Source organism: Nipponia nippon, unplaced genomic scaffold (genome assembly GCF_047370975.1).
Source record: "Nipponia nippon isolate SJK-2023a ecotype South Korea unplaced genomic scaffold, ASM4737097v1 scaffold_2, whole genome shotgun sequence".
Classification (NCBI taxonomy): Eukaryota; Metazoa; Chordata; class Aves; order Pelecaniformes; family Threskiornithidae; genus Nipponia; species Nipponia nippon.
The window spans coordinates 108169746-108194431 of NW_028262336.1; the positions used below are offsets into that span (position 1 = coordinate 108169746).

At 40.8% G+C, this 24686-nt stretch overlaps 1 protein-coding gene across 5 annotated transcripts in view; it reads right to left on the reverse strand.

The window, feature by feature from the left end:
- MTUS2 (microtubule associated scaffold protein 2) overlaps positions 1–24686 on the reverse strand; it is a 347620-nt gene that overhangs the window by 170762 nt on the left and 152172 nt on the right. For all 5 annotated transcript variants that reach the window (XM_087758305.1, XM_087758306.1, XM_087758307.1 and 2 more), the window contains 2 exons: positions 23339–23579; positions 13136–13342 (listed from right to left, as the gene is read on the reverse strand). In XM_087758305.1, coding sequence (XP_087614431.1) covers positions 13136–13342; positions 23339–23579 — 448 coding nt within the window. The remainder of the gene's footprint in view (positions 1–13135; positions 13343–23338; positions 23580–24686) is intronic.

Consider the following 24686-nt stretch of genomic DNA (forward strand, 5'->3'; position numbering starts at 1 on the left):
TGTTAGCCAGGGGCAGAATTTATGCACGCTCGGAGACCGCGGGGCTAATTTGATTGAGCAAGTTATCCACCGCAATCGGTTCGTTCAGCTCTAGCTGCCAGTGTGAGACGCCAGCGCACCTAGCCTAGCTCCAAGGTGAACCAGGGCATTATGTGAAGCTGTGGGAGGACCTTGCAATGGAGACAGAAGCTGCAAAAAGTTCAGGAGGCTGAGTATGGAGAAAGCCCTGACATCTTTACAATCTACCCATCGGAAAACATTTAAAAACTCCAGTGGAGCTTACTTTCCCCAAAAACTTCCCTCCAAAATACCTTTACAATTAGGCAAAGTTTCAAGCAAGCATGCAGTAGTTTCCCGGAAGCGCTATCAAAGCTAATTGCATATACATTTCATTAGTTAATTACAAACTGCAAACGAGCAGGGTGAAGCTTTGTGCCTGGTATACTGGAGGCAAATATCATCACAATTCTTATTGAGTGCCAGTCTTCCAAATGACATGCATCACCAGGAGCGTGCATGCTGCCATGCAAGTAATAGACAGCACCGATAAGACAGGGAGTCCCTTGTCTAAAGGCATGAGACAAACCAGCAAAACACAGATAGTGCATAGGCATTTTGGAACGAAACACTAATTGAATGACCACGTTTTTGAAACTGTTAAAATAAGGAACATAGCATATTTTAGCAGGATGATTACTCCAAATATATGGCCACATGGGAAGGGGAGAAGCCATAAATGGACGACCGCAGAGATCAGAGGATCACTGTTGATGATCACAGAGAAAAAGTGGATGAAGGAGAGGCTCTGTGCAGACAGGTATCAGGATATGAGAAGCATTAAGAAGTGAAGCTAGTGCCTAATCATTCTTCTGATACAGAAATATTTCTCACATGGAAACAATAATAGTAGTTAGGAAACCAGCACTTCCATCAATAGTGATTACATCTCTATTGCCCAGATCAGAAGTGTGTAAGTACAAACGAGAGGCGTTTACCCTCTGTTATCGCACGGCTTCTGTCATGTCAAGCTGCTAGAGAAAATTGTTCTCCCATGGGCCAAGGACCTGCGATGTTTTGTCCTCACCCTCACCAAGGCTGGGCATGACTCTGCTGCTTTGCTTCAGCTCTGCCCAGACAGCGGTAGAGGAGCACTTCCCACAACCTCCGGCTAAGGGCAGAAACCAGCTTACGACAGCCTGGGAGACGCCAGTTAGGGAAAGGTTTGCCATCTATCCAAACCAATTTAAAAAAAAAAAAAAAAAAAATGACATGGTTATAAAACTGTGGTCTCCATGAAAAAGCCAGTCTGTTTTAAAATGTACCAATCTTTGATGTTTTAGACTAGTTTTACTAGGTTTTTTAACACGATAGCTGGCATGCCCTAAAGTGGGGAATACCAAATTAATCCTAGCTGCAAACTGTTCAGCCTGACGGTCCATAGTTTAATCTTCCGACTGCGACTGATAGCAAGTTTATATCACTTAGCAAGCTGCTCGGAGGCTTTGTTCAATTAATCTGAATTTTTTATCTGCAGATACTTTTGATTCGCAGAACAGGAGTTCAGGAGTGTACACATTCCCAAAAACTTCCCACCATCACAACTGAGCTCCAGTGCAGGATTGCTGGTAAGCCATGCATAATTCAGCACATTTCCTAGAGCAACTATCACTTTGCCAAAGGAGTGGGACTGACTTGTGTGCCTAAGAGAGAGTTTCTTCGCATTGGCTTTTTTCCTTTACATTTTTATGCATCTTACTTTCAGGTTTAAGCTTTTTTAAACTACACCTTAGACATTTTTAGAACATACTAACTATTAATGTGTTTGGAAGGCATACAGGGACCATGACGCTACCTCTTATTCTTCTTACTTTCCCACACAGCTTGACAGTGTACAGGCCTGTTCTGTATCTAAATTTACAAGCTGTGACAAGTGATAAATATCCTAATTCTAAAAAGCTATTGTGTACCTCTGAGACAATTAAAATTCCTTAGATACCTAGATGCAGTACATAATACATTTAGTCAACATTAGAACATGATAGAGAAGGAACGTTTTATCCCAGGACACATCCAAGCATCTAAAAATAGGCCTTCGGTTTAAATAAAAGTATTGTAATAATGTTCATTGGGAAATCCCCTTCCCTCAGATTACAAAAGTAATATTAATTCCTAGATCATCTCATGCTGTGCAGTAAGAACTGAGCAGAAGAGTTTATAAAAAGTGCCAAATAAATTATATATTCTTTTTTTAGGAGAAAAATACTGGTTAAAAGTGATGCATTTTTAATTCTTTCATCTAACCCAAGAAAGTCATACCACACACTTCAGGGCATAGACTGAGCTCTGGCCCACCCTAAACCATACAGTTTAGCAGCAGTAGAAGAGAATACAAGGGTTTACCAGGTTTGGTCATAAGATGTTTTGATCAAGACACACCATTTTATTCAGAACATATCATTCCTCACTCAGTTTTGCTTAGTTTTCTCTGGACGCTGTACATACCTTTACAGGAATGGCTGGCAGGAAGACAGTATAACTGTAATGTGCGACAGAAAGGAAGTTAACCACTGACTTAATATAAATATTAAGCTATCACGGCACCTGAAATGTACACTATTTTTGAGATGCAAAGCAGTGACAGGAAACAACTCATTCCTTTGTTTACTGTATTCCTTCTCTGCTTTTGGTGGTGAGGCAGAAGGGTGTCTCCCAATTCTTCTTTGCCAATTAGAAGCTCTTTTCTTTCTTTGTGGTAGTTTAATTAAGCAATATCATGGAATTTGTCTTCTTTGAGAAGGTTGCTTTAAAAAAGAAAACAAAAAGAGTAGACCAACATCATGTTCAGCTGGAGAAAGGTTCGTAACATGTAAGAACTAACTGATCTGGGCTCGTTTTGTGTGACTAAGGTCCACTGTGCAGAGTTAGAGGTGCTGGTGGTTGCTGCTGGCATCACTCCACCAGCAGTCAGCGTAGGCATCCTCTCCATTGCGTTCTGGACAGCAACGTCTACGTTTTTACACAAAAACACACACGATGGAGCGCCTAATAGCCCAATTCAAACAGTGTGTGCTAAAATAACACAGTAACCTTAAGACCGCTCGGTCAATCAGCACACAGCAAGAGATGTGCCCCATTCTGGGACAGACCTCACCAATTCACGATCAGACACTGAGGTTTGTATGGGAACGCTGCCGGCTATTCTGGCAAGGTCCAGTTCACATCTGTGAATCAGAGCACTTTATTCTCTCATCCTAAATGCTCCCATTTCTGCATAAGTATTTCTGACTGTGTAGCCTTCTATGGGTATAGCAATGTGTGTGAAACCATATCAGCAGCCCACAAAGCTGGGAACAGCATAAATTAAAGACTTACACTGTGTAGCCCAGCTTAATTGACTCCTTGCCACAAAGAACAGAGAGTCCTTGTTTGCTAGTCACAGTTCAACCTGACCAGCAGCAGCTTTCTCCTCCAGCCACACCAACACCACAGGTGTACCCTTAAAGCTGCCACACGGGAGGCATGCTACTATTTCTCAGGCTCATGTCCAAGGGGTTGAACGTTTGCTAGCTGCTGATGGTGGTATTGCTGATGTCTAGTGTGTCAATAGCCTACAGTTTGTGATAACTCCCACCTGGGAGGAAAATAGTGTGTAAGTGTTTCCATTTTATTCAGCTTAGTGTTCTTGGTTGGAGGATCTCAGTTCGTCTTTTTTCTCCCAGTGCTAGTTTTACTCATTTCAGAGCTCAGTCAGCTTTATTCTAGCATTTGAATTAACATTGGAAATCCCACATTGAAAGCCTGTGGTCTCGCACCTGTCACAAGACAAAGAACCACAACATTTTGAGCTGTTTACAGCCTCATGTAATCTTGCACAGGCCTCCAGAGACTGTCAAGCAGCAAGTCGGAAGGAAAGGATGTTTAAGCCGCAATTCTTAAGTTCTTGGATCACAACTCACAGACTGAAAGCTGCAAAAGATGCTGTTTCTTCTTTTTATTGCAGATATTCTCAAGAGTACCTGGAAGACTTACATAAATGACCTCAATTTTAACCTGTTTGGACTAGATTAGTGTGATGGAAAAAATGTCACGGGTGAGATTCCAGCCCAAGGTCTAGATGGGAAAAGTTTTCCCTCTATAAATAGCGCCATGCTCTTCTGGCTGTAACACTTCTCTTGCTACTAAATTAGAATTCACAAGTCTTCTGCAGAATTCATAATGGGATCAAAGATTAGAAACTTCTTTGAAGTTTGTCTTCCTTTGCTCCACTGTTAATACATACCTGCACTAATCCACCACGGTTCTCCTAAACTAATCAGTCACTCTCCCGCCCCAAAAGGGACAAGTACACAGGTTTTTTTCAAATCTCCATTTATTTGTGCTCATTATCCACACTTCATTTTGCAAGGGCAAAACATTTTGTTAATTGATTTTTCAGGTACTGTAAAGAGGCCAGCTCTGTTTTCTGAAACCTTTAGGTCTAAATGCGATTTGCCAGTAATATTTACAGTACTTATAACTTTGGTCCTGTTTATTGCTAGTAAGGCACACAGTGGATTGAATTGTGTGCATAACAAATTCATAGTATTTCACCTTTGACAACAGCTATTAATAATATGATTGCAGTGAGATCACCTCAGACTCACTTTTTTAATTTGGTCCTTCTTGAAAGAGATCAAAGAAACACTGAACCTCAAGGTTATTTGCCTCTTGTTTAGGAAAACAAGCTAACAGCCTCATTGACCCTAAGCAGAAATTACAAAAGGGAAAATATAATTTCAAAAATACTTTCAAGATTTCCACAATTCAAAACTGTGACATAGGTATTTGTCTCACTGTGACTCAAAATTGGTTCATAACTACCATATCAAACGTCTTGTATCTTTAAATTAATGCTTATTTTGGGGGGGAAAAGCTATCTTGGGAAAAAAGCCTATTCATAGAGTTTGTAATGATTTTTGTTATTGACAGTAATTAGTTGAACTGGGTACCTGTTTGACTCATGGATTTTAAAGCTGGAGTCCCTCACTGTGCTCACCAGCTCTGACTTCACTAATGATACAAAATGCAGAAGTGAACCAGATGCAATATGCAGTGCTTTTTGGAGATGGATCTTTACAGATTTGAATGCATCTAGATTTCCACAAGCTTGAATTTCAGAGAGCACAAAAACTGTGGATGAAGTGAATGAAACACCCAGGTGAGAGCTGCCTCCAGTGACAAGCCCCACAGTTAGATGTTCAGAATTAACCCTTTCTAAATATTGATTTATATACTGTAATGATAATGCATGAGAGAGACAGGCTGAAGAGGAAAGTTTCTCAAAAGTCCTGCAAGGTCCTACTTCATTAGTGGAAGCCTGTGAAGATTTTAACTACGATTCCATTAGAAGGCAGATTAGTCGGGGGGGGGGGGGAAGAAAGAAAAAATTTTTACAAAGAAAAAAAAAAGAGAAATGGAGAAATGGAAGAGCTCTCACTTCTTCAAAGCCTTATTTCTTAATTTTTTTTCAGGCTAAATTACGAGATTAATCCATTCCAATGAATGCCCACAGGGTCCACTTCTAAACGAATACTTCCCCCCTCATCAGATAGAATAGGAAGATTAGAATATGAAAAGGAGACAATTTATAGCGAGTTTTCTGGTCTTCAGAGGGGTTTTAATTTGGATGTGACAGATATGTTCCAGCTGCTGCTTGCCTTCATGTTTTCAAAAGGACATTTTAAGTGCTACTGTTCCGAGTGCTGTGTGTCCCCAGAAAGATGTGTGCTGTGCTTGTCCCCGTTACAGGCTCCGGACTGACCATGGCTTTTCCCCAGACTCTGAAAGTCGCACTCCACCAGCAGCTCTCTTCTAATCCAGGCTGCAGAGGGGACAAGCCTTCTGTCCCCCTCACATCCCTATCCGAGGGGATTTCCTTCAGGGTCCGGGAAGACTAGATGCTTTAGAAAACGGGATTTAAAGACTGAAAAAATACTTATTTTAGAAATGGCTTTGCTGATTTCTTTGTATCCTGCTACGAAATGAATAAGTCCATTATACTGCAATAAAAAAGTAGTCATGATCTCCTGTTGACCAGGGAAGAACAAAAACAGCCACAGGACATCTTTAAAACAAAGAAGGGGCTGATGAAACAGTCCAGTATAGGGGTACCTAAGCAGGCTGCCACAGTAGCTACATTCACAAGACTGATCACTGAATCAACATCTCCCCACAGAGTCAAAGGAGTGAGATGGTTTGCCTGCCTGTGATGGGAATAACCTACTCGTAGCGCCATGCCCTACCTTCTCCAGTGAAACTGGTGTCTGGCAGCCTGGTGTGCGAGTGGTTTGAAGTGCTTTTTACCCTCTGCAGATTAAACACTAAGAGTCACAGTGACTAAAATAGGCACCCATAATCAGTCAAATAATCCTGTGTGGAATTGGGCCAGGAAAGAGGATTTGTCACTATCCATTTCTTCTTTGTCGCCCCATTACCCAATACCTGCGCAAACATTTGTACTCTCCCACCCCATTTTACGGACGGGAAAAGTGAGGTGGATAATTTACGTCACTTTTAAAAAGCCAGACAGAAATAAGTGCCAAAAACTGGAACTGGGACTTCCAGGTCTCAGCCAGGACAATTTTAGCACACAGACACAGAATCTCCCAGACCAGCCTTCTTACACTTAAAAATGCAGATTTTATATGGCATTTTACAACAATAACAAACATGATGATTAAGCACTCTGTTGAAGTTGAGCTGGCACAAGAGCTTGGCAAAATTCTTTCAACTGTTCTCTGCTCATAAAAAGGGGACTTTGCAGAATTGAGAGTTTCATGGATTTTTTTCAGTTTTGACAAACTTCAGTTCAATAAATTTGCAACCCCTCCAAATGTTTCAGGTTGGCATCTTTGTATAAAAGTAGTTCTGCATTTCCAAACCAGCTTGATCTTCCTGCCTCTACTTTTTCATTGTAGGGAGTGGTACAGACCCTCCCAGGGTGGTACTGCTTCCCTCTTCCGTGTGCTCCCACGGGCAGGGGAAGATGTAACGGTATAGACAGTAAAAACATTATCTAAGCTATTAAAATATTATCACATTTATAATATTATCACAAACACCGTATCTAAAACCCACTGAAATTAATGAACAACTTATACTTCTTCACTGTTGTTTCAATCTCTGCAAACAAAGAGAAACCGCTGTGTCTACACCTCCAAGTCATTCTTTGAAGGGTTTTTTTTCCCAGCTGTAACAACTAGAGTATGAAAAGTAAATGCTGAAAGTCTGGAAGGCAGCTAAAATGACTTTTCAGCCCTTGCTCTTCCTGGCTGACATACTGCACTTTTCCAGATGCTTTGCCCCACAAAGCTGAAAATCCTAATTCAATACTGTTCCATTTTAGTCCTATTCAGAGTGAAGTGATGGCACAACGTCATTCGCCCATCAAAATATTAATATCAGAACAAGATCAGAAGAAAAAAAAGAATTTGTCACGTAGAAAAATGAACAGAAAATCAGTCCTAGAAATATGATTGGAATGTATAAAATAAAGGAATAAAGGAAAATCTTTGTATTTACATATGTTTTTAAGAACAATTGGTCTATCTGTCCACCACGTCACAGTTTTGAATGTTCTACCTTTTTTGGAGGCAATTAGCCATCTATTCAAGGCTTCTGTGCTCACTTTAATTTCCCCATTTCTCTGCCCACCTGAATCTGACACGTTGACATCTTCGCTTATTAGAATGAAAATTCAACATTTAGAAAGGCCAAGCAATGCAAGGTCAAAAACCAGCACGAAATCTATACATTGAAGAAGGGATAGTGGATGTTTACACAAAACACAGAGTTTCATATTTCTATAATTTTAAACAAAACAATAGCTGTCATGAGATACTAATGCAAGTTTTGAAATATTCATCACCATTTTCTTGCTCAGTCTGAAAAGAAATTGCTTCAGCACTCAGAGCTGCGGGTATATATTGAATAGTATTATGTCTTTTAGTCTAGCACCTTGCTGGAGAAGAATTGCCTCTAACACCATGCTATTATTCCATTTTAAGAATCTTAAGCAACAGGGATTTCATCACTTGAGTTGGAAGGTTATTTAACAGACTAGTAGACCTTATGACTACGAAGTATTTCCTATTATTATACCTACATTCTTCCATTTCCTAAACTCACAGCAGTTATCATATCTCAACTCATTCTAAACAATTCGTCTTTCTTCCAATGCTCTACACATCAAACTGTTTCACAGCGCTTAATGAAGTGTTTCCCATGTGGTGCTTACAGCACATTACAGTCTATTCTGATGAAGTGCAGAAAACTAATTTTGTGAGCAGGATATTCAGCCAATCACTTGAAATACAGATACAAGCAATGCGAGAACTCTATGCCCCTTAAACTAGCAAAAGAGAAACCACAGCCTGATAATCGTGTTACCGCACTGCAGAATCACAGAATAATATTGGGAACCACATCCCACAGCTGTGGGCCTTTGGTGTACGATGTGAACCTCTTAGACACAGGAGAAGCTTCAATATAGTGTATTTAAAATTCCAAGGGAAAATATGCAAAGTTAGGTATTTTGTTATAAGTAAATTAGCTATTTAGGAGGTTTTTTTCTTTATGTTTACACAATTGTTTCACTCCACTCCAAATTATACTGGTTTCAACCTTAACATGACTTTGCTAGTCATCCACTTATTCTCATATTTAGCAGAGAACACTCACGCTTCTCTTAGATTGAAGTATCTCAATTTTTCAATTCTAGCCAATTTAGAGTGTAAACAAACTCGACAAGTTTTTTAACATACAAACCCCCTCTGTCTAAATAAAGAATAATGCGTTAGAATATTATGCATTTTTAAACCTCAAAAGTAGTAGGCCAGAGCTGAGGGTAAACTTGAACTTGTCAGGTAATCTTGAACAAAAATGTTACTGGAAAAATCTGTCTGTGGCACAGAACAAATCTGGGGAGGGCTGATAGCAGGACCTGGAGCTGAGCCTCAGCCTGGGGTTTCCCAGCTGTCCCACAGGTGTCAGGCCATGTGGCTTTGCCCCAGCAGAAGACCTCACGTGGGCCTTGCTGCACTGTAGTATAGAGCTGCTCTGATGTGGGAAGCCATGGGATGAGAGGTGTGAAAGTGGCAGGGAGAGCGGCACGCTCTGCACTGAGGCAAGAGCAACGTTAGTAGCAACAAAGGATGGACCCTCTCCATTGGTACAGCGAGCTCGCACTGCCTCTGCTTCTCTGAGTTGTTTTATTCAAACACAACTGCCCTTGTTCACCATATCAAAGAGCTCACCCTGAACCGCTTTAACCATTTCATTTGAATGCGGCAGGACAGCCAGTGGTGAGCCGTGGTGAGCTTCCCTGATCCATCCTAGGACCCAGCTTCAAAATGGAGTGGTCTTTGGCTTCTGTCATTGCATCCCACCTCCTTCGGCAAGGTGAGAAGCTGCCTCACATGCCACTGTCATCGTGAAGGAGCTACATGGACCCTGGCTCCCCTGCATGCAAACCACAAGTTACACATAAGCACCAAAAAGTGGATTTTAAATGGCCTAAAGAGACTACTGACCCTGTCTTGCAGGTCAGTTCCCTGCCACAGAAGCTGGCGAGATACTGAGCGGTTTGGATGCCAGAGCTGTCCTCAGCAGACAATTGGGCAGGACCACATAGGAGCAGAGCCCCGTTACGATTGATCCTGATTAGCAGCTGATGGCACGGCTGTCGCAGTTGGCGTGTTATCGTCGAACAGCAGCCTGGCTTATACCCACACTCCAGGGACGGGACTCAAGGAAAGACCAGAGGACAAGCAGGCAAGTGCTGCACAGCCTGCCCTGTCCCTGCCATGGGAAAAGAGCACAGTTCCACCGCTGCAAATCCGTTTGAGTCAATCAGAATATGTGAGCTGTTGCCAGAAAGTGAGCCGAGGAGCGTAGCACAGGCTCCGTGCACATCCAGGCTTACTGCTTTCAGAGGGGTCACGGGACGGGGAGAAATCTGGTGAAGAACAAAGATGCCGCATCGCAGCTCCATTAACAAACTTCCCTGCAACACAAACATCTCGTCTCCTTACTCTAAACAAGTGGGGTTTTACTCTCTAGACAGTATTTAATCAGTATTAGTATGCCAAAATGAGACACTAGTTGGGATTTCTGAAAAGAAATGTAACCATCAGGGGCTTGGGAAGAGCTAGCACATCTGGCAGGAGAGAAAAAAGCAAGAACAGGATCTCACTAGGACCCCTTCAAGAATCACTGTTTCCCCTAAAACATTCTGCCCCTAAAACAAACCTGTGTTTTCCTCTCACCCAGCCATAGTCATCTGCTTTTCAGCAACTTACAATACTTCACGATTTTTTTTACAGCAGATACAAGACCTTGAGGTGGGCCCCTCCATTTACAACAGTAGCAGCCCCTCTATTTATAACACATGCACAATTGTAAGATGTTTTCAATTACTTCTGTCTCCCCGACACGCAGCGATGCTGCTTAAATAGGAAACTGTGTTATCATGTATGTTTGAAGATTTCCAAAGCTAGATCATTTTGCATTTTCTACCCTACTGAGCTAGGAAATTAACAGTAAAACTTTGCCCTGCCCTCCAGGAAGCCTGATTTTGTCAAAGACACAATCTCAGGTAGTAACAACAGAATCAGCTATTTATTTAATTTAAATAAAACTGTTCTTCCAGCAGACAGTGAAGGGAAGAAATAATATGCTAAGATTCCTGAGCCAATATTTCTCCCCTACATCCACTCTTGGGGTTACTTTCTGTGCACGTTGAAATGCACTGCTGATCTGTGTTAAATAAGCTGCGGTAGAATGGAAAGCAACTGATTTGTGCTCCCTGGGTGTTGGGCAACTAATTTAACTCTTGCTGGCACATAGACTATAAACAGAAAAAGATGATACAGTTTCACACTGATAACATTTCTATGAAAGTTAATAATTCAACAGTAAAGAAACAATTTTTTCTTCCTACCTATCTACCCTATCCAGAGTGATGAGAGGGAGTTGTGCTGCCTTTAATCCAAAGAAAGAAGGGGATGTTAGGGGTGTCTTCTCGTGTGACGACTTGCCTGAGGGCTGGCACCCTAAACACAGGGTATGCCCTCAACCGCTTGACACCACCCCTTGTCCTTCTCTCACCCCAGTCCAGGGTTGAATTAAAGACAAATAAAAGACTTCTGGGCTGGAGAGCTGTGCGTGTCACCAGAACCACGTCAGAGAGATGACCCTCAGGAGGTGCTCATTCTCTTGGTCTCCCATGGAGGTGGAGGGAAACTAGACAACTGCTTAGATGAGCTATCTTAACTTGTCAGCAAGAGCAGAAGTGATAGGTCCTATTTTTCATCAGGTGACAGGCTGAGCTCATCGCTACATGAATTTGTACAAGCAGAACACTTCCCCTGAGTAATTTTCATACCCATCAGAAATATTTCTGCAACATGCACAAGTTGGTCACAACATCCTAATCCCAACATTAAAGAGGGTTACCATCTTCAACCAAGTGAGCTGGAACAAAATGTATGCGCCAAATACTTCCACATCCTACTGGTGACTGGAATATGGTTTCAGTTTTTATGGGCTTAATGTACAAATATGACATAAAAATACACCACAATATATAAATGAAATCAACTTCTTTTAAGACAAATGAAGAGTAGGATATAACTTTCTGGGTCTCAGATTACTAATGCTTCTTCCACAGTTTTTTGAATGGAAATCAATTTACTCAAATTCCACAGTTTGGAGTATTTTCCTTTTAGAGAATTCTCAATTGTATGAACCTGTATGCATCCACTGTGTTCAAGGACAGTGCTGTACCTACAGCACTGATGTTATTTTTTTCAGATTCACACCGGAAATTGCTAGACAACAACATTTCTTGCAGAGATGTAGCTTAGATCTCAACGGAAATCAGGTAATTCTGTCCTTAACAAAGACTTCATGTAACCAAAGACAAAAAGTTTACAACACCAGATAAAAGGAAAAGCTTTCCAAAGGCATAAATGTAGGGTAAAAGCACAAAGCAAAAGAGGTTGAGAACCCTCAAAGTAAAGTTTAGTAGGAAATAAACAGAAATGAGCGATCAGTCCAACAGTAAAACAAGATACAAGCGCGTTTATGGGGGCATTGGAAAAGTTAGAAGTCCCTGGACACATTAGTCTTTGGCATTTCCATTGCCCCATATAAAAGGGGAAAGAGAAAATTCTTAGAGTTTTTAACTGTTTTCATTTTATTTATTTTAATTCATTTCAAATTAATACAAACACTGAAAGATTTAGGAGCCTGCAGCATCTTGTCTCCTCTGGTGCTTCCTATCACCTGCTCCCCCCCATGTGCACCCCTCCTGGGCTGATACCACTTGCTTTGATATTGACACAGTGCAGGCTCAATCAGGTCTTCAAAGAAAAATGGGCATGAAAATCCCTCAATCCCCCTTTCCGTTCCAAGCCCAGGGCATGCGCGCACTTCCCAAGGGCTGCACAATCCAGTGGGTATTATTTTGTACTTAATAAAATTAACAGTCTTTACAGAAAATAGGATTTGAAATGACATTTCAGCCACGGGATCCTTCCAAGTCTGGTAGATGCGACAACAGCTACGATGTCAGTTCTGATGCCTTTCATATCACTGGCATTATTTGATTAATTTTCTAAACTAAGTTTATTACACTGCATATTAAGAGGCAGAAGAAAAGCAGGTGAGAAATACTATGTTGCTCATTTTAGATAATCTTCATCCTAAACTGTTCTGCATGTCTGCAATGTACTTGCCAAACACAGTTTAGTGTGATTATTTACTGACTTCAGCTTGCAAGAAGGGATATTCTAAGTAAAAACAACATAGAAAAATGCCTCAGGTTCACTTTTAATGTGATTTTCTCTGCAGCAGGGAAATCAGGCCCTTCTATATGCAATGCACGTTCAGCACCTATTCATCTATTATTAATAATATTTTAAAAAATTACACTGGGAAATCAAGATACCAAACCTACAACTCAGTGGTGCAGAAGAGATTGGTGAGTGCTGCACAGATTACATTAGTCCTAAATTAGACACAACTCCAGTCTGGACAATCCTGGAATACATCTATTTAATATCCCTCCAGAAAGAAGGACACTTTTTGGACTTACGGTTGGTTGTCCTGCTTTGATCACTCTGAGCACTGTCATTTGACTGGTTGCTGGAGACAGAGGATACGCTTGAGCTCCTGACAAAACCAAATGCGGCCAGCTTAGCTGCTGGCAACCGTGAATAACCTGGAGGACGAAGTCCAGACTGGCAGGGCTTGGGAAGATTTGATTTTGCAGCACTTGGACATGAGCCTTTCTTAAGATCAACTGAAAGAAAGAAAAAGACAGACATTTTTATTAAACTAAACTGGGATATACTGACCATTACCTGTACCACCCAGCTACATAAAGTCAGTATAAAGACTGAATACAAGTTTTAATGGCTGCTCAAACTGCAGTGATGTCTTATTCTTTGCTCCACTAAAAAGAAGCTCTGTGGAACAATTACAGGTCACAATAATTTTTAAAACATGAAGTGCAGCAAAGACCCGTGAGGCATAACTCAAACTTCCAGCAAAGTAACGTAGTTCAAGTCTGCTAAGATTTTTTTTAATGTTGTCTTCTTTTATGCTGTATCACTTTCTAAATTTACATTTGTTATGTGCCAATTAAAAGAAACTCAAAGAGACAAACACGCTACACATAGCCTCCAATTTTGGAAGCTATTGCAGAACGCCAACAATCATCTTCAAGGACACAGGACTTCTTTGTATTCCATCAAAGAAAACACTGCTTTGAAGTCTTTCTTTCAAATTTTGCTGAAGGAAAATGCCCATTTCTTGCACCAAGCCTGGGAACAAGGACATGACCTGTAAAGTTGTACTTTTTTGACAAACCACCAGCCATTTCCACTGATGGACTTCTCCTCACTATCAACCATCAGCCTATATGAATGACATCAATCAAGTCTCAGACAACTGCCAATAGTGGGCTTATAACAGACGAAGCTAGGCAACAACAGTAGTTCAGCTACCGTGTCCACCTGTGGTAACTGCTAACTAACTGGTCACCTGTCTCTAGCTTGTGTCCTAACCTGTATTCTGCTGCTCTTGCTTAGGCAAACTTTTCTAGGCAAATCCAGAACATAGGTCCATAAATGCTCCAAATTGCCTTCATGGACCAAAGATTAGAACATGGCAGGATTGTCTTCAAGGACCAAAGATTAGAATTTGCTTTTGATTGGAAGGTCTGGATACCAAGTGGATCTGGACCTCAACTGTACATAAAATTTGGACAGAGCTTTTCTTTGTAGGTTTGACAATATCAGATTGCTGTTCCTTGTGGAATCCCAAGCAGCAAAAGCATATATTTAAAAAAAAAAAAATTAACAAAGCTCTCCAAAAGGTGATGCTGGAGTGTTTAATCAGTCATCAGGATCAGTGGATTAGGAGACAAGGCAGCATTAAAACTATCAACATATTCTGCCACAAAAGGCCACAAAATCACTTTTTTTTCCACTCTTATTCAGTGAACACTACTTGTGCATTAGCCTGACACATACTTCAAAGGAAGAAGTGAACATTCTTAATATAAAGGAAAAATAGAAATTAACTGCACAGTAAGAATATGGTCTTCATATTATTACGGCATTTAATTCTTTTATAAACTATGTAGGTCACAGCCTTATTAATTTTAATGAAGCATTACACTTTGAGGAGACTTTATAGAAAACAAGACTAACTCCTTTGAGCAGAAAAATGTTATGGGGATTTTGAAAGATAGTTGTGTACCTCATCACAATAATAATACTAAGCTTTGTTTAACAAAACTAAGCCTTTTCTTTTAAAATAGAAATATGTGTAACACCAAGCTAAAAAGAGTTTTGTTATCCTATAAAACACATTCCTATGAAATACATCAAAAAATGCTCCTTGCTCAACAAATGAAATAGTTTATATACTATAGACTCTTAAAAATGCATTTTTGTACCCACTTTTCACAAGTTGAGGCCTTTATTAAGACACAAGGAGATGGATGTTTGACTGCAGGACCTTTACCAGCCCAGAGGAGGACATGCTGTGGAGAGTAACCCAAATGAAAATAACAAATATCTACAGTGTGTAATAAAAGACTGCTAAAATCCCTGTTCACTTTTTTTGGCACCCACAGGGACAATTTTGGACTCTGATCCTGAATGTGGCTTCATTTGGACGATGTGAAGATGGGCTCCGAGGTAGCTGCGGGCTCCAGGTGCAGGTGAAGAGGCACGTGAGCATGGAGAACAGATAAGCAGTGATGTTTACCATCAGTTTACTGCCAGGCTTGTGTAGCATTGCTTTGACAGTGGTTTATTACAGCTGGTTTATGGTTATCTGCAAAGCACCATCAAGTCAGACTTCTTCCCTCCCCACTGCTGTGGACATTCACGCCACATCTAAATGACTCCACGGCAAGGCACTACAGAACCTGATCTCAATGTTTCCCTCAGTGCTACCAGCACAGTTTGCAATTAGTGCAAATCACGTTAACTGATTTTCATGTAGGAACAAGAAAAAGTGTCCAGTGAAAGGCTTTAAGAGTCCCAAAGGCTAGAAATGACACACTAATCATCTTTTGGACAGAATCTCTCTATTTGAGAGGACTAATATCTTCCTGCATTAACAACTGCTGCACAGCGGGACTCAGATTAGCTTATGTCAGTGTAAGGCTGCACTTTTACCATGGAAGGATGATCCTGTGCTCTCTCCCTTCCACAGTCAGACTCATCATGCCCCACCAATGCAAACACTTCAGCAGTATTTTGGATGGGCCAGACCATCTTGCTTACCCAGCTGGCTGCACAGTCATACGCTTGCTAGTGGCATGGCCAAACATCAGCTTCACCAGCTCCCTAAAGGACTAATTACACAAGGGCAACTGTGTGTGATAAAAGGCACACAACTCGGTCACAGTGTGCAAAATATTCCCTGTGTTGCATCGGTGACAGGACCAAGCCCAGGTAGTCTCCAGATTTGAAGCAGAGGTGAGTGCCCACGGCAAGCGGCTGCAGGAGCAAGGAACCTGCCCAGGTCAGTGGCAGCAGGGAGAAGGTATGAGACTGTCTCTTGTGGGTTTTACAGGTTTCTGAAAAATGCACCAACAGGCCTGCACTACATAAGCTGAGAGCTGAGATTCCTTTTTCCTAGGAATCTCTGAAAATTGAGGTGTAAGGAGAAATCTTTCAATTTTACAGCAAAAAGCTATAAATATCACAGATTTCCTGCAGCAGAATAGGGGAAATTCCACTGGGACAGGGGGGAATGTGGTTAGAAATGGTTTTATTTAAAAATCATTTGAAATGCGCTTGCCCTAGGATGGTGAGGTTCACTTGGGACTCCCACGTCCTCAGCTCAACTGCAGGGATGCCCACATTGAGTCCCCAGGCTGTCCGTTCTCTCCACCACCGTGCGACCAAGTGTCTGCAGTCCGTGGCACACCAAGCACCACGGGTGTCACTGAAGAAGAAGAATTTCCTTAAAACCAGAAGGTTTTTGGTGACAAATTGCCCAGCCATCTCTACCTTTTCTTCAAAATCATTCTCCCATATCCAGGCAGAGGATTCAGTGTTTTTTCTCACACATCCATGCATGTTTCAGTTTATAACTTCAATTCAAATTCCCCCTGAACTAACAATATCTTGTATCTTGAACTCATCATCATCCTTAAATTATTTTTCACTTCTCTTCTTTGTAATCCAGCTCTTCTGCACCACGAAGACCTGGGGGCAGGACATTATCCTCATTAGGGATGCATTCAAATCCTGAAAGCAAAGTCATTTTGTGTCTTCTTTCTCATTAAAATACATGAGACATCAGCCTATTGTACGTATTTTCCGTTCTAAATATCATCAAGTTTTATGATGGATGTTCTTTCTTTAGTTTTGTTTCTTAGAAGTATAGAAGCACTCCTGCAAACAAGGTCTGGGAGTTCAAAAACAAAAGTTATTTTAATGAGCAGCTTTCATTTTAATAAAAATGTGCCAAAATAAGCTTAAAAAATTGGCAAAAACTCTTTCCAGCTGTCTCACTGCCTGAAGCTAATTATAGAATTAAGTATTGTTGTCTGTATGGCACACAAGCGATTTTCTATGACACTTCAAGCTGTTCCCATCTAGAAACATGAAAACATTTTGAGGTAGTGACTGATTGACACAAACCAGATGTGCCTGGGGAGCCTTAAGAAACGTCTGAGCTAGACTTGTTATGCATCCCCATTGCACGTGAATCGCATCGCCGTGCACATGTATAAGCAACTTTCGTGTGACTTCTCTGTGAAACCTGAAATAGGTTTTAGCTGAAATGAATGAAAAAGTAAAGAAAGGAGTTACACAGATATGTTCTTATGAAAAAGAGTAGCGTTTCAAGACTTTATCTGCGCTTGAGATTCAGGGATCCTTGGCAAGCCTTTGTTTTCTTGTGGTGGGGTTTTTGGTTGGTTTTATTTGGGTTTTTTTTTGACAAGCATTTCCATTAAAACATTAATCATTAGGTGTCATTTTCTCTCAGAAAGCTCACTTTCTTTTATAGGATGCTCCGAACATCATTATTCTCATTTCATATTGGGGAATCTGGGGCAAAGAAGATACCTGCAAGGTCACTGAAATAGTCAGAGATACTACAAGCAAGTTAACCCACCTCAGAGTTAACCCAATCATTGATACCTTTGCAGACCAAAAACAAATTGCACAAGTAAGAAACCTATTCTGTTGCCACTACCTTTGTGGTTTCCCTGTTACAGACATAATGACTTCTCTCTGAACAAGAACTGAGGAGAGGGGCTTTAAAACAGAAGCTTTAATGATTTACACCTAAACAGCAGTGAGCAGGTTGTGCCCAGCTCCCTTGATGGTCTCTCATCCAAATACTGTCAAGCCTAGGACAGTTCAGTTCCAAAGGCAGGACAGTTGTCACTGCTGAACATCAATTAATTTCTGATCGGCAAGTCCACCATCATGCAGTAGGAAAAGCTCATCTCCTCCTCATTCAGATTTAAAAGCCCCCAAAAGCTGCTCTGTGCCTTCCCAGCTCCCAGGCAACCCTAGGCTGTTTAGCACGTTCTCACCACCCCAAGAATTTGTCAGCTCGAGCTTCATTCAAACTGCAAATGTCCGTGTTCGCTTTGTAGCTGATGTGCAAAGCAGCAGCATCCCACAGAAACCTCCAGCACATGAATTGTCAGTGCCTGAGCCACACTTAGTGCATTTTCTACTGAAAGCAAAGCAGAGCAGCAAGAACACTTCCCTGTGCACCGGAGCCACGTCTCATCTGCCCAGCTGCTGCTCATCAGCTGCTCAGAAGCCCTGCGTGTGCCCGGCCAGCAACGATGCTCGGCTCTCACCAGGGAGGAGGTAGGGTATGAAGCATTTGCCTGCTCCTGCACCCAGATTGTTACTGATACTGTTCTTATGACTGACAATTCGGTACAACAGTCACAGAGACAACCCTTCTCATACGATGCATTTTGGTTCTTTGAAGATGCAGTAATTGTTGGGAGCAGAGAGGTGGCACATGGCTAAGTCTCAAGTACGGTGACAATGTCCTTAGTAAAATTCTGATGAAGAAGTGTGTGTCTCCCCTTGAAGCACTTAATTTTTCTTTATGAAATACAGTCAGTTTGCTCTCCCAAAGAAAGAAAAGAGTGCCAACTGAAAACACTGCAGATTCGTGAAGGATAGAGAATATTTTCCTCTCTGAATTCTCCCCTTGCCACCTCTTTCCCTAAACAATTAAGAAGTTTGCCAGCTCAAATCCAAGCACCTCAGACTGCAAACCTATAAAATAAGCACACAGCTGGAGTAGCAGTAATGCAACATTTCAGGAAGTAACCTCAAAACCCCTTTTCTACCACCAAATCTCATTTACTTGTTCAAGTATCAGGTATTCCTGAGAATAAACATGAAAGCAAAGCTTTCCTACCAGAAGAAGGCAGTAGACATATTGTAGCATTCATGATGAAATACATTATACATATGCAAAGACACAAATAAATGCATAGATCTGTGTGTGTCTGAGTAATCAGAAACATTGCTGTCCTAATATATATATAAATTGTATCTTTAACAAGAGTTGACTTGCTTAGAAATGAGAAGAACTGCTAGATCCTCAGGCCCGGCAAATTTAATACACAGAGACTTAATAAGGAAATGATATTTCATTAACTCACTCTTTGAGAAAAATATACCATAAATACTATTGAAAAATGTAGAATTAAGTGAAGTTAACGAGTAGAATTAAGTGACATTTTAATAATGATATCTCTGTTATACTTTCCAAAATCAGACATTAATGCCATCAAAATAATCAGCTAATTAATGCAAATCCTAACACGCTTGCTCCAAAGAGTCCTTATAACCAAAGAAAACATATTCATAATTTATATGTTATAGACACAGTAGCCTTCAATGCTTGTTCTGAATTACAAGTTTCCTATAGAAAGAGCAGAGTCCATTTACATAAAATAAACAAACATTCGGCTTTTGGAGACACTGTTGCACCTTTAAATACATCATGATTCCATGACTTCCTATCTTACCACAGTGCAGAATGCTTTTTCTTACAGTCAGGCTGCTGGCCTGACCCATCCGAGGCAAAGCATCACCTAAGGAGCAGCACTGCTTAATGAGGAACTCGCAGCCAATGCCAACACGTGTGCCATGTCCTAGAGACAAAGAATGATCACTGCTCCAGTCACATTTTAGGCATCCCGCTTGGAGATCACACTTGTGGGATCATTCATTATTAATTTACTTTCTACTTGGCATGTCTTAAAACTAACGAAACCCTTAATGTACTTGTAGTACTTGCAGTCCATCACAGCAGTTCGGGGATTTAATTATCAATTACTTTAGAGTCAGTTTTATGAGTATTAGTGTTATACATGGGCCAAACCACTCAGCTTATCAGTGCTGCTTAAACAGACTGCTACATTATGAATGGCACGGCAAAGGGGAATAAAATCCTCATTATGAGCCACTGCTTCTGTCCTCAATACTGTGCCATGGCGATTTCAGTTTAAAAGCCTCTGTGGTACCTCACACTTTGTCACGGGATGGCAACTGGCTAGATCCTTCTGCTTCCGTTACCCCAGGGCAGGACTGAAATCACTAGGATTAGAAACTGGATTAAAAGCTCAGGATCGAGCTGCAAGAGATGCTGATTAGCAGTCTTGAAGGCAGGACTAGTATCCTTGAGAGAAAAATATCTCCTAGTCCCCAGCTGCTTTTGCTGCAGTCAGGCAAGCCCTCATACCCCACAACACCCACAAGCAAGGGTCTTACTGGCTCTGCTTCCAGTATGCTGACCATAAGTTCATGCATTTCATTTGCTTATATTTGGAAACATGACTCTACCGAAGCTGTGTTTAATCCTGTTTCTCAAATATTGCATCAAAACCAATAATGCAGATTAAAGTTTAATACCACAGCTAACTGCCAAATTAAGGGAAGGTGGTTGAAAATGGTGTTGGGTACCTTAAAAGAACTGGCTAGACGGTGCCTGGCCCTACTCTGAGCCCCTCCAGTCAGTCCCACACCAGCTCTGGCATGCCAGGGGTTGCTGTCCCATCCAGCCCCTCTGTGGCAACCAGGGACCATCTCTGGTCCGTGTTTCTGCACCAGCATGGACACAGCCACAGGAACCAGTTCTCTGCTGCCCTTCCACTCCTATGCCAGTCTTGTCCTGTCTGCTGCCACTTCAGTCTCTTTCATGAGCAATTCATTCTTCTTAAAAGTAATTACTAAAGACAAAAAGACTGGTATGCTGACCTATGAAGTGAGTTATACGTTGCTGAGAGAAAGATTAAGTCATTTGAGGTATACAAGGAAAAAGGTTTTAGACAAGGAAAAGGTGATTATAGGCCAATCTTGAATGCATAATTGGGAAATAAAATGCCAAAAATAAAAGAATGTGAAGTAACCAATATAAGACATCAGAAATACATCAAAGATCAATAAGGGGAGGCATTGAATCAACAGAGAGCAATGAGAAGTACTTTGCAACAGAACAAGATGTTGCAGAAAAATTAAACGCGTCCTTCATCTCGCAAGGAAAATGGAAGGTGAGATGCCAGAAGTGAAAACAATGTGTCCTGGGGTGGACAGTGAAAAACTAGAGACATTAGCAACCTCTCCAGAACAAGTCTTGGGTAATTTAAAATCAATAAAAACAGTCAGGGCCCAAAGACCAGATGAGACACACTTTGGGATCCTGAAGGAGATGGCAGACAGATTATTGGACTACCATGAGTTATCTTTAATAGCATCTTTGAAACAGCGAGGTATCAATAGACTAGAGAGAAACAAACAAAATAACAGCTGGAGGAAGGAAATTATGGAGAGCTATGAATTAAATTTGACCTCCAAAGCAGACAAGGTCCAAGAAACAATCAGTGACAAGATCAAAAAACCCCAACTTTTGAGAAATAGGAAAACTTTAGGAAATACAACTTTAGTGGGATAGGAATCGCAGTAATGACTAGTGCAATTTCCCCATGTATAATTCTCATGCACTGGCATTTCTAAAGGCAGTATTACAGACAATAAATAGGACTGATAGGCTGATCCTGTTTAGATTTTAGAATGTCACACAATATAGGAAGACGGTAAATTAATACATACAAGACAAGTTCTTATATGGATTAAAAATGGCTAAGGAAAAGTCATGTCTGCAGTCATCAATGATGCAGGATAATATAGATGATGGACGGATGAATAAAAATCAAGGCAATGTTCATTTCCAAGGATCACAAAAGACACTGGATTTGTTAATATGTCCTGTTCGTATATTCCTCTCATATCTATCTCCCAAACTGGTTCCTGTTATGCAACTGCTTACCCTACTCATGCCCTGAACTTGCAGCCTCTTGCAGTTTCAATTAAATGGAAAACATGATCCAATTGCTCTCTGTACCTATATTCCTATGTTCAGTGCTGACTGAGCTCAACTCACAGGGCTGAATTGGTATTTACTACCCAGCGTGCAATCTTGGAGTGTCTCAGAAGTCATGTACAGCTAAGCTTGGGCAGCTTCTGCTAATGGCATCAACGTAGATAAACTCCAGATGCAGGGTCAGATAGTAAAGGATAGTGGCAAGAGGCACTGTGTTACAGAGAACCTTGACTTTCTGATAAACCCCAAATCCTGGCAACCTGTATTACTGATACTGTCCTCTCAGGGTAACTCAAGACACTGGCCCTTTTCCATTCTAATTTTCTCTAAATTTCTTCTGCAGCTTAGTATGGAGAAATGGACACTGGGGAGAAAGAGTAATAGTTTTCAAATACCTGCAAAGAGGAGAAGACCCCACATCCACTCCAGATGGAAGTAAATTGCAACAAAGGGGATTAGGTAAAACGCTAGGGAAAACTTTTAACTTGAAAGCAGGTAATGCATCAGAGCAGTCTGCATTCAGAGGCTGCAGGATCTCATACTGAAGGTTTTTATAAATAGTTTTTCATGACAGGTTAAATAAACATCTATCAGAAGGAATCCCGTCCTGGGGCAAGAGGAGGGACCATATGACCCTAAGTCATTACTTAACTTTATCCCTTATGACTATTTTTAAAAATCTCTGCAGACTTGTAGGCTGTTAAACAGCTGCTACGTTTCACTCTGGCAATGACTGATTTTCAGTTGTCTCTGAACTTGCTGCTGTTTAAGTGTACATTGTTAAAACCTCCAAGTTTTTCCAGGCTAGCAAGGAGTGTCCTGTAGAAGTAATTATTATTTCTATCTTGTAGGGTCGTACACGTCTCCTTCCTACTCTTCTCTTGCTTTTCCCTCCCCTGTAATTCTGCCCAGGGTCATGCTGAGCCGGGCAGTAGCTGGGAAGAAAAAGGCATTAGAAATGTTGTCTCCAAAGAGGTGTATACCAGGGCTTCAGAGAATCAAGATCTCTGCTGGCACATCTAAGCACTGCTAGGCTTTCAGAGCACAACATGGTGAGGAACGTCATATTAGGATTAAACAACAGGGTCTTCGTGATGGAAGAAAATGTCCCATTATCTTCCGCAGGACAAAAGCAAAGATTTTTCAGGCATTTACAAGAAGGAGGAAGATAAAAAAGAGCACAATGAGAATTATTACTGAAATTGATTCTCCTTTGGCAAGGACCTGTTAAAACAACCTTTGCGCAAGTCCCAGACTCCCTAGTCAACCTCAAAGAGTGCTGTTGGAGCTTTGTAGTATGAGGTCAAGATGTTGCTCATTTTGTGATATTTCTGTCTGAAAAAAAGAAATCTTACTGGTGACTACAGTTAAAGGAAAGGAAAGAAAGTTCATACTTTACCTGAAGCATCAGGATGATAGAGGCTGGGAGCACTCGTTATTTCTCCTTGCTGATGGAGACAGCTACCTGAGGATCTTTGACTTGCAATGAGAATCCTGCTCTTTGCAGATGGTAATCTGGACACTGCACCCAGTCCTAACTGGGGCTTGAGTATCATGGCAGATCGATAAAAACTTGGTGGGACCTCATAGTGAGTATATGGTGGAGGGCAAAATTCATCTTTCGCAGGCCTTTCCCCAACCTACAGAAAAATCATTAACACAGACATTACGCAATAAATCAATAAATCCAGAAAATGTGGAGCTCTAAATTGCTTATAAAGGCTAATTTTCCCTCCTTGTGAATCTGGGCTCCAGAACACTGCAGATTGATCATCACTTTCAAAAAGTGATGGTCTTACCATATGAATTGCTCTCCAAAAATATGCATATTACGGTCTCAATAAACAACTAAACCCAAATAAAGAATTGATCTCTTCCCCAAAAGAAAACAGACAAATTGAAGCTCTTCAATTAGTGAAAATGAAGCTACTGTTAAGTCCTGAAAGGTGATATTATTTACAGAGGTAGATACACCAAGAGAGTGTGGAAGTGGAATTTTTGTTAGAAGTGATTTGAAGTATTCTTACTGAGATACAATTTTCGGGAAAGTCAGTTTTAACTTAGATAGTTAAAAATAAAGCTGAAAGTATTTTAAGTTCATTTTATCAGAGAAATGGTATTGTCAAGTCATGTGTCAGAGGAAAAAAACCCTCTACATGTTTTTACTACAAAATGTTCATTGTAATCTGTGCCCCTGAAGTTCCTGAAAAGAGACCTGGTTGTGGAGGTGGGCACATTTCTGTAGGTTACGTTTTCAGGGGGCTGTTGAATATTTCAAATCAAAGCTATAAAACCCAGCTGCCCATTTGAATCGAAGAAAAAAAGCAAATTTGCAGATGTGAAACATTTACTGTCATCTCTCTCGTTTGCCAAGAACCATTTGCTCTTCTGGGTAGAGTCCAACTTCTTTACCATTTTCTTATAAAATGCAAAATTATCATAATGGAGAAAGGACCCATGAATATTTTTTCAATGCATCCCATTTAGGCCACAGAAAAAAAAAAAAAAAACCAGCTTAGAAAATAGGAAATCTGAACTAAATTTGTTTAAAAATTAATCAAAAAGTGCCATAGGCTACCTAGGAAGAAATGTAACTGCCAATTAATTAACTGTGCTGTAAGTTATGATGCATATAATATGCCAAATCAATTTCTATTTAGCAATTATAAGCATTTAGAATATGCACTTCAACATTCGCTATAAAAGCTTTGATCCTAGCTGCTTCAAGAGCTTTAATCCTAATTTAG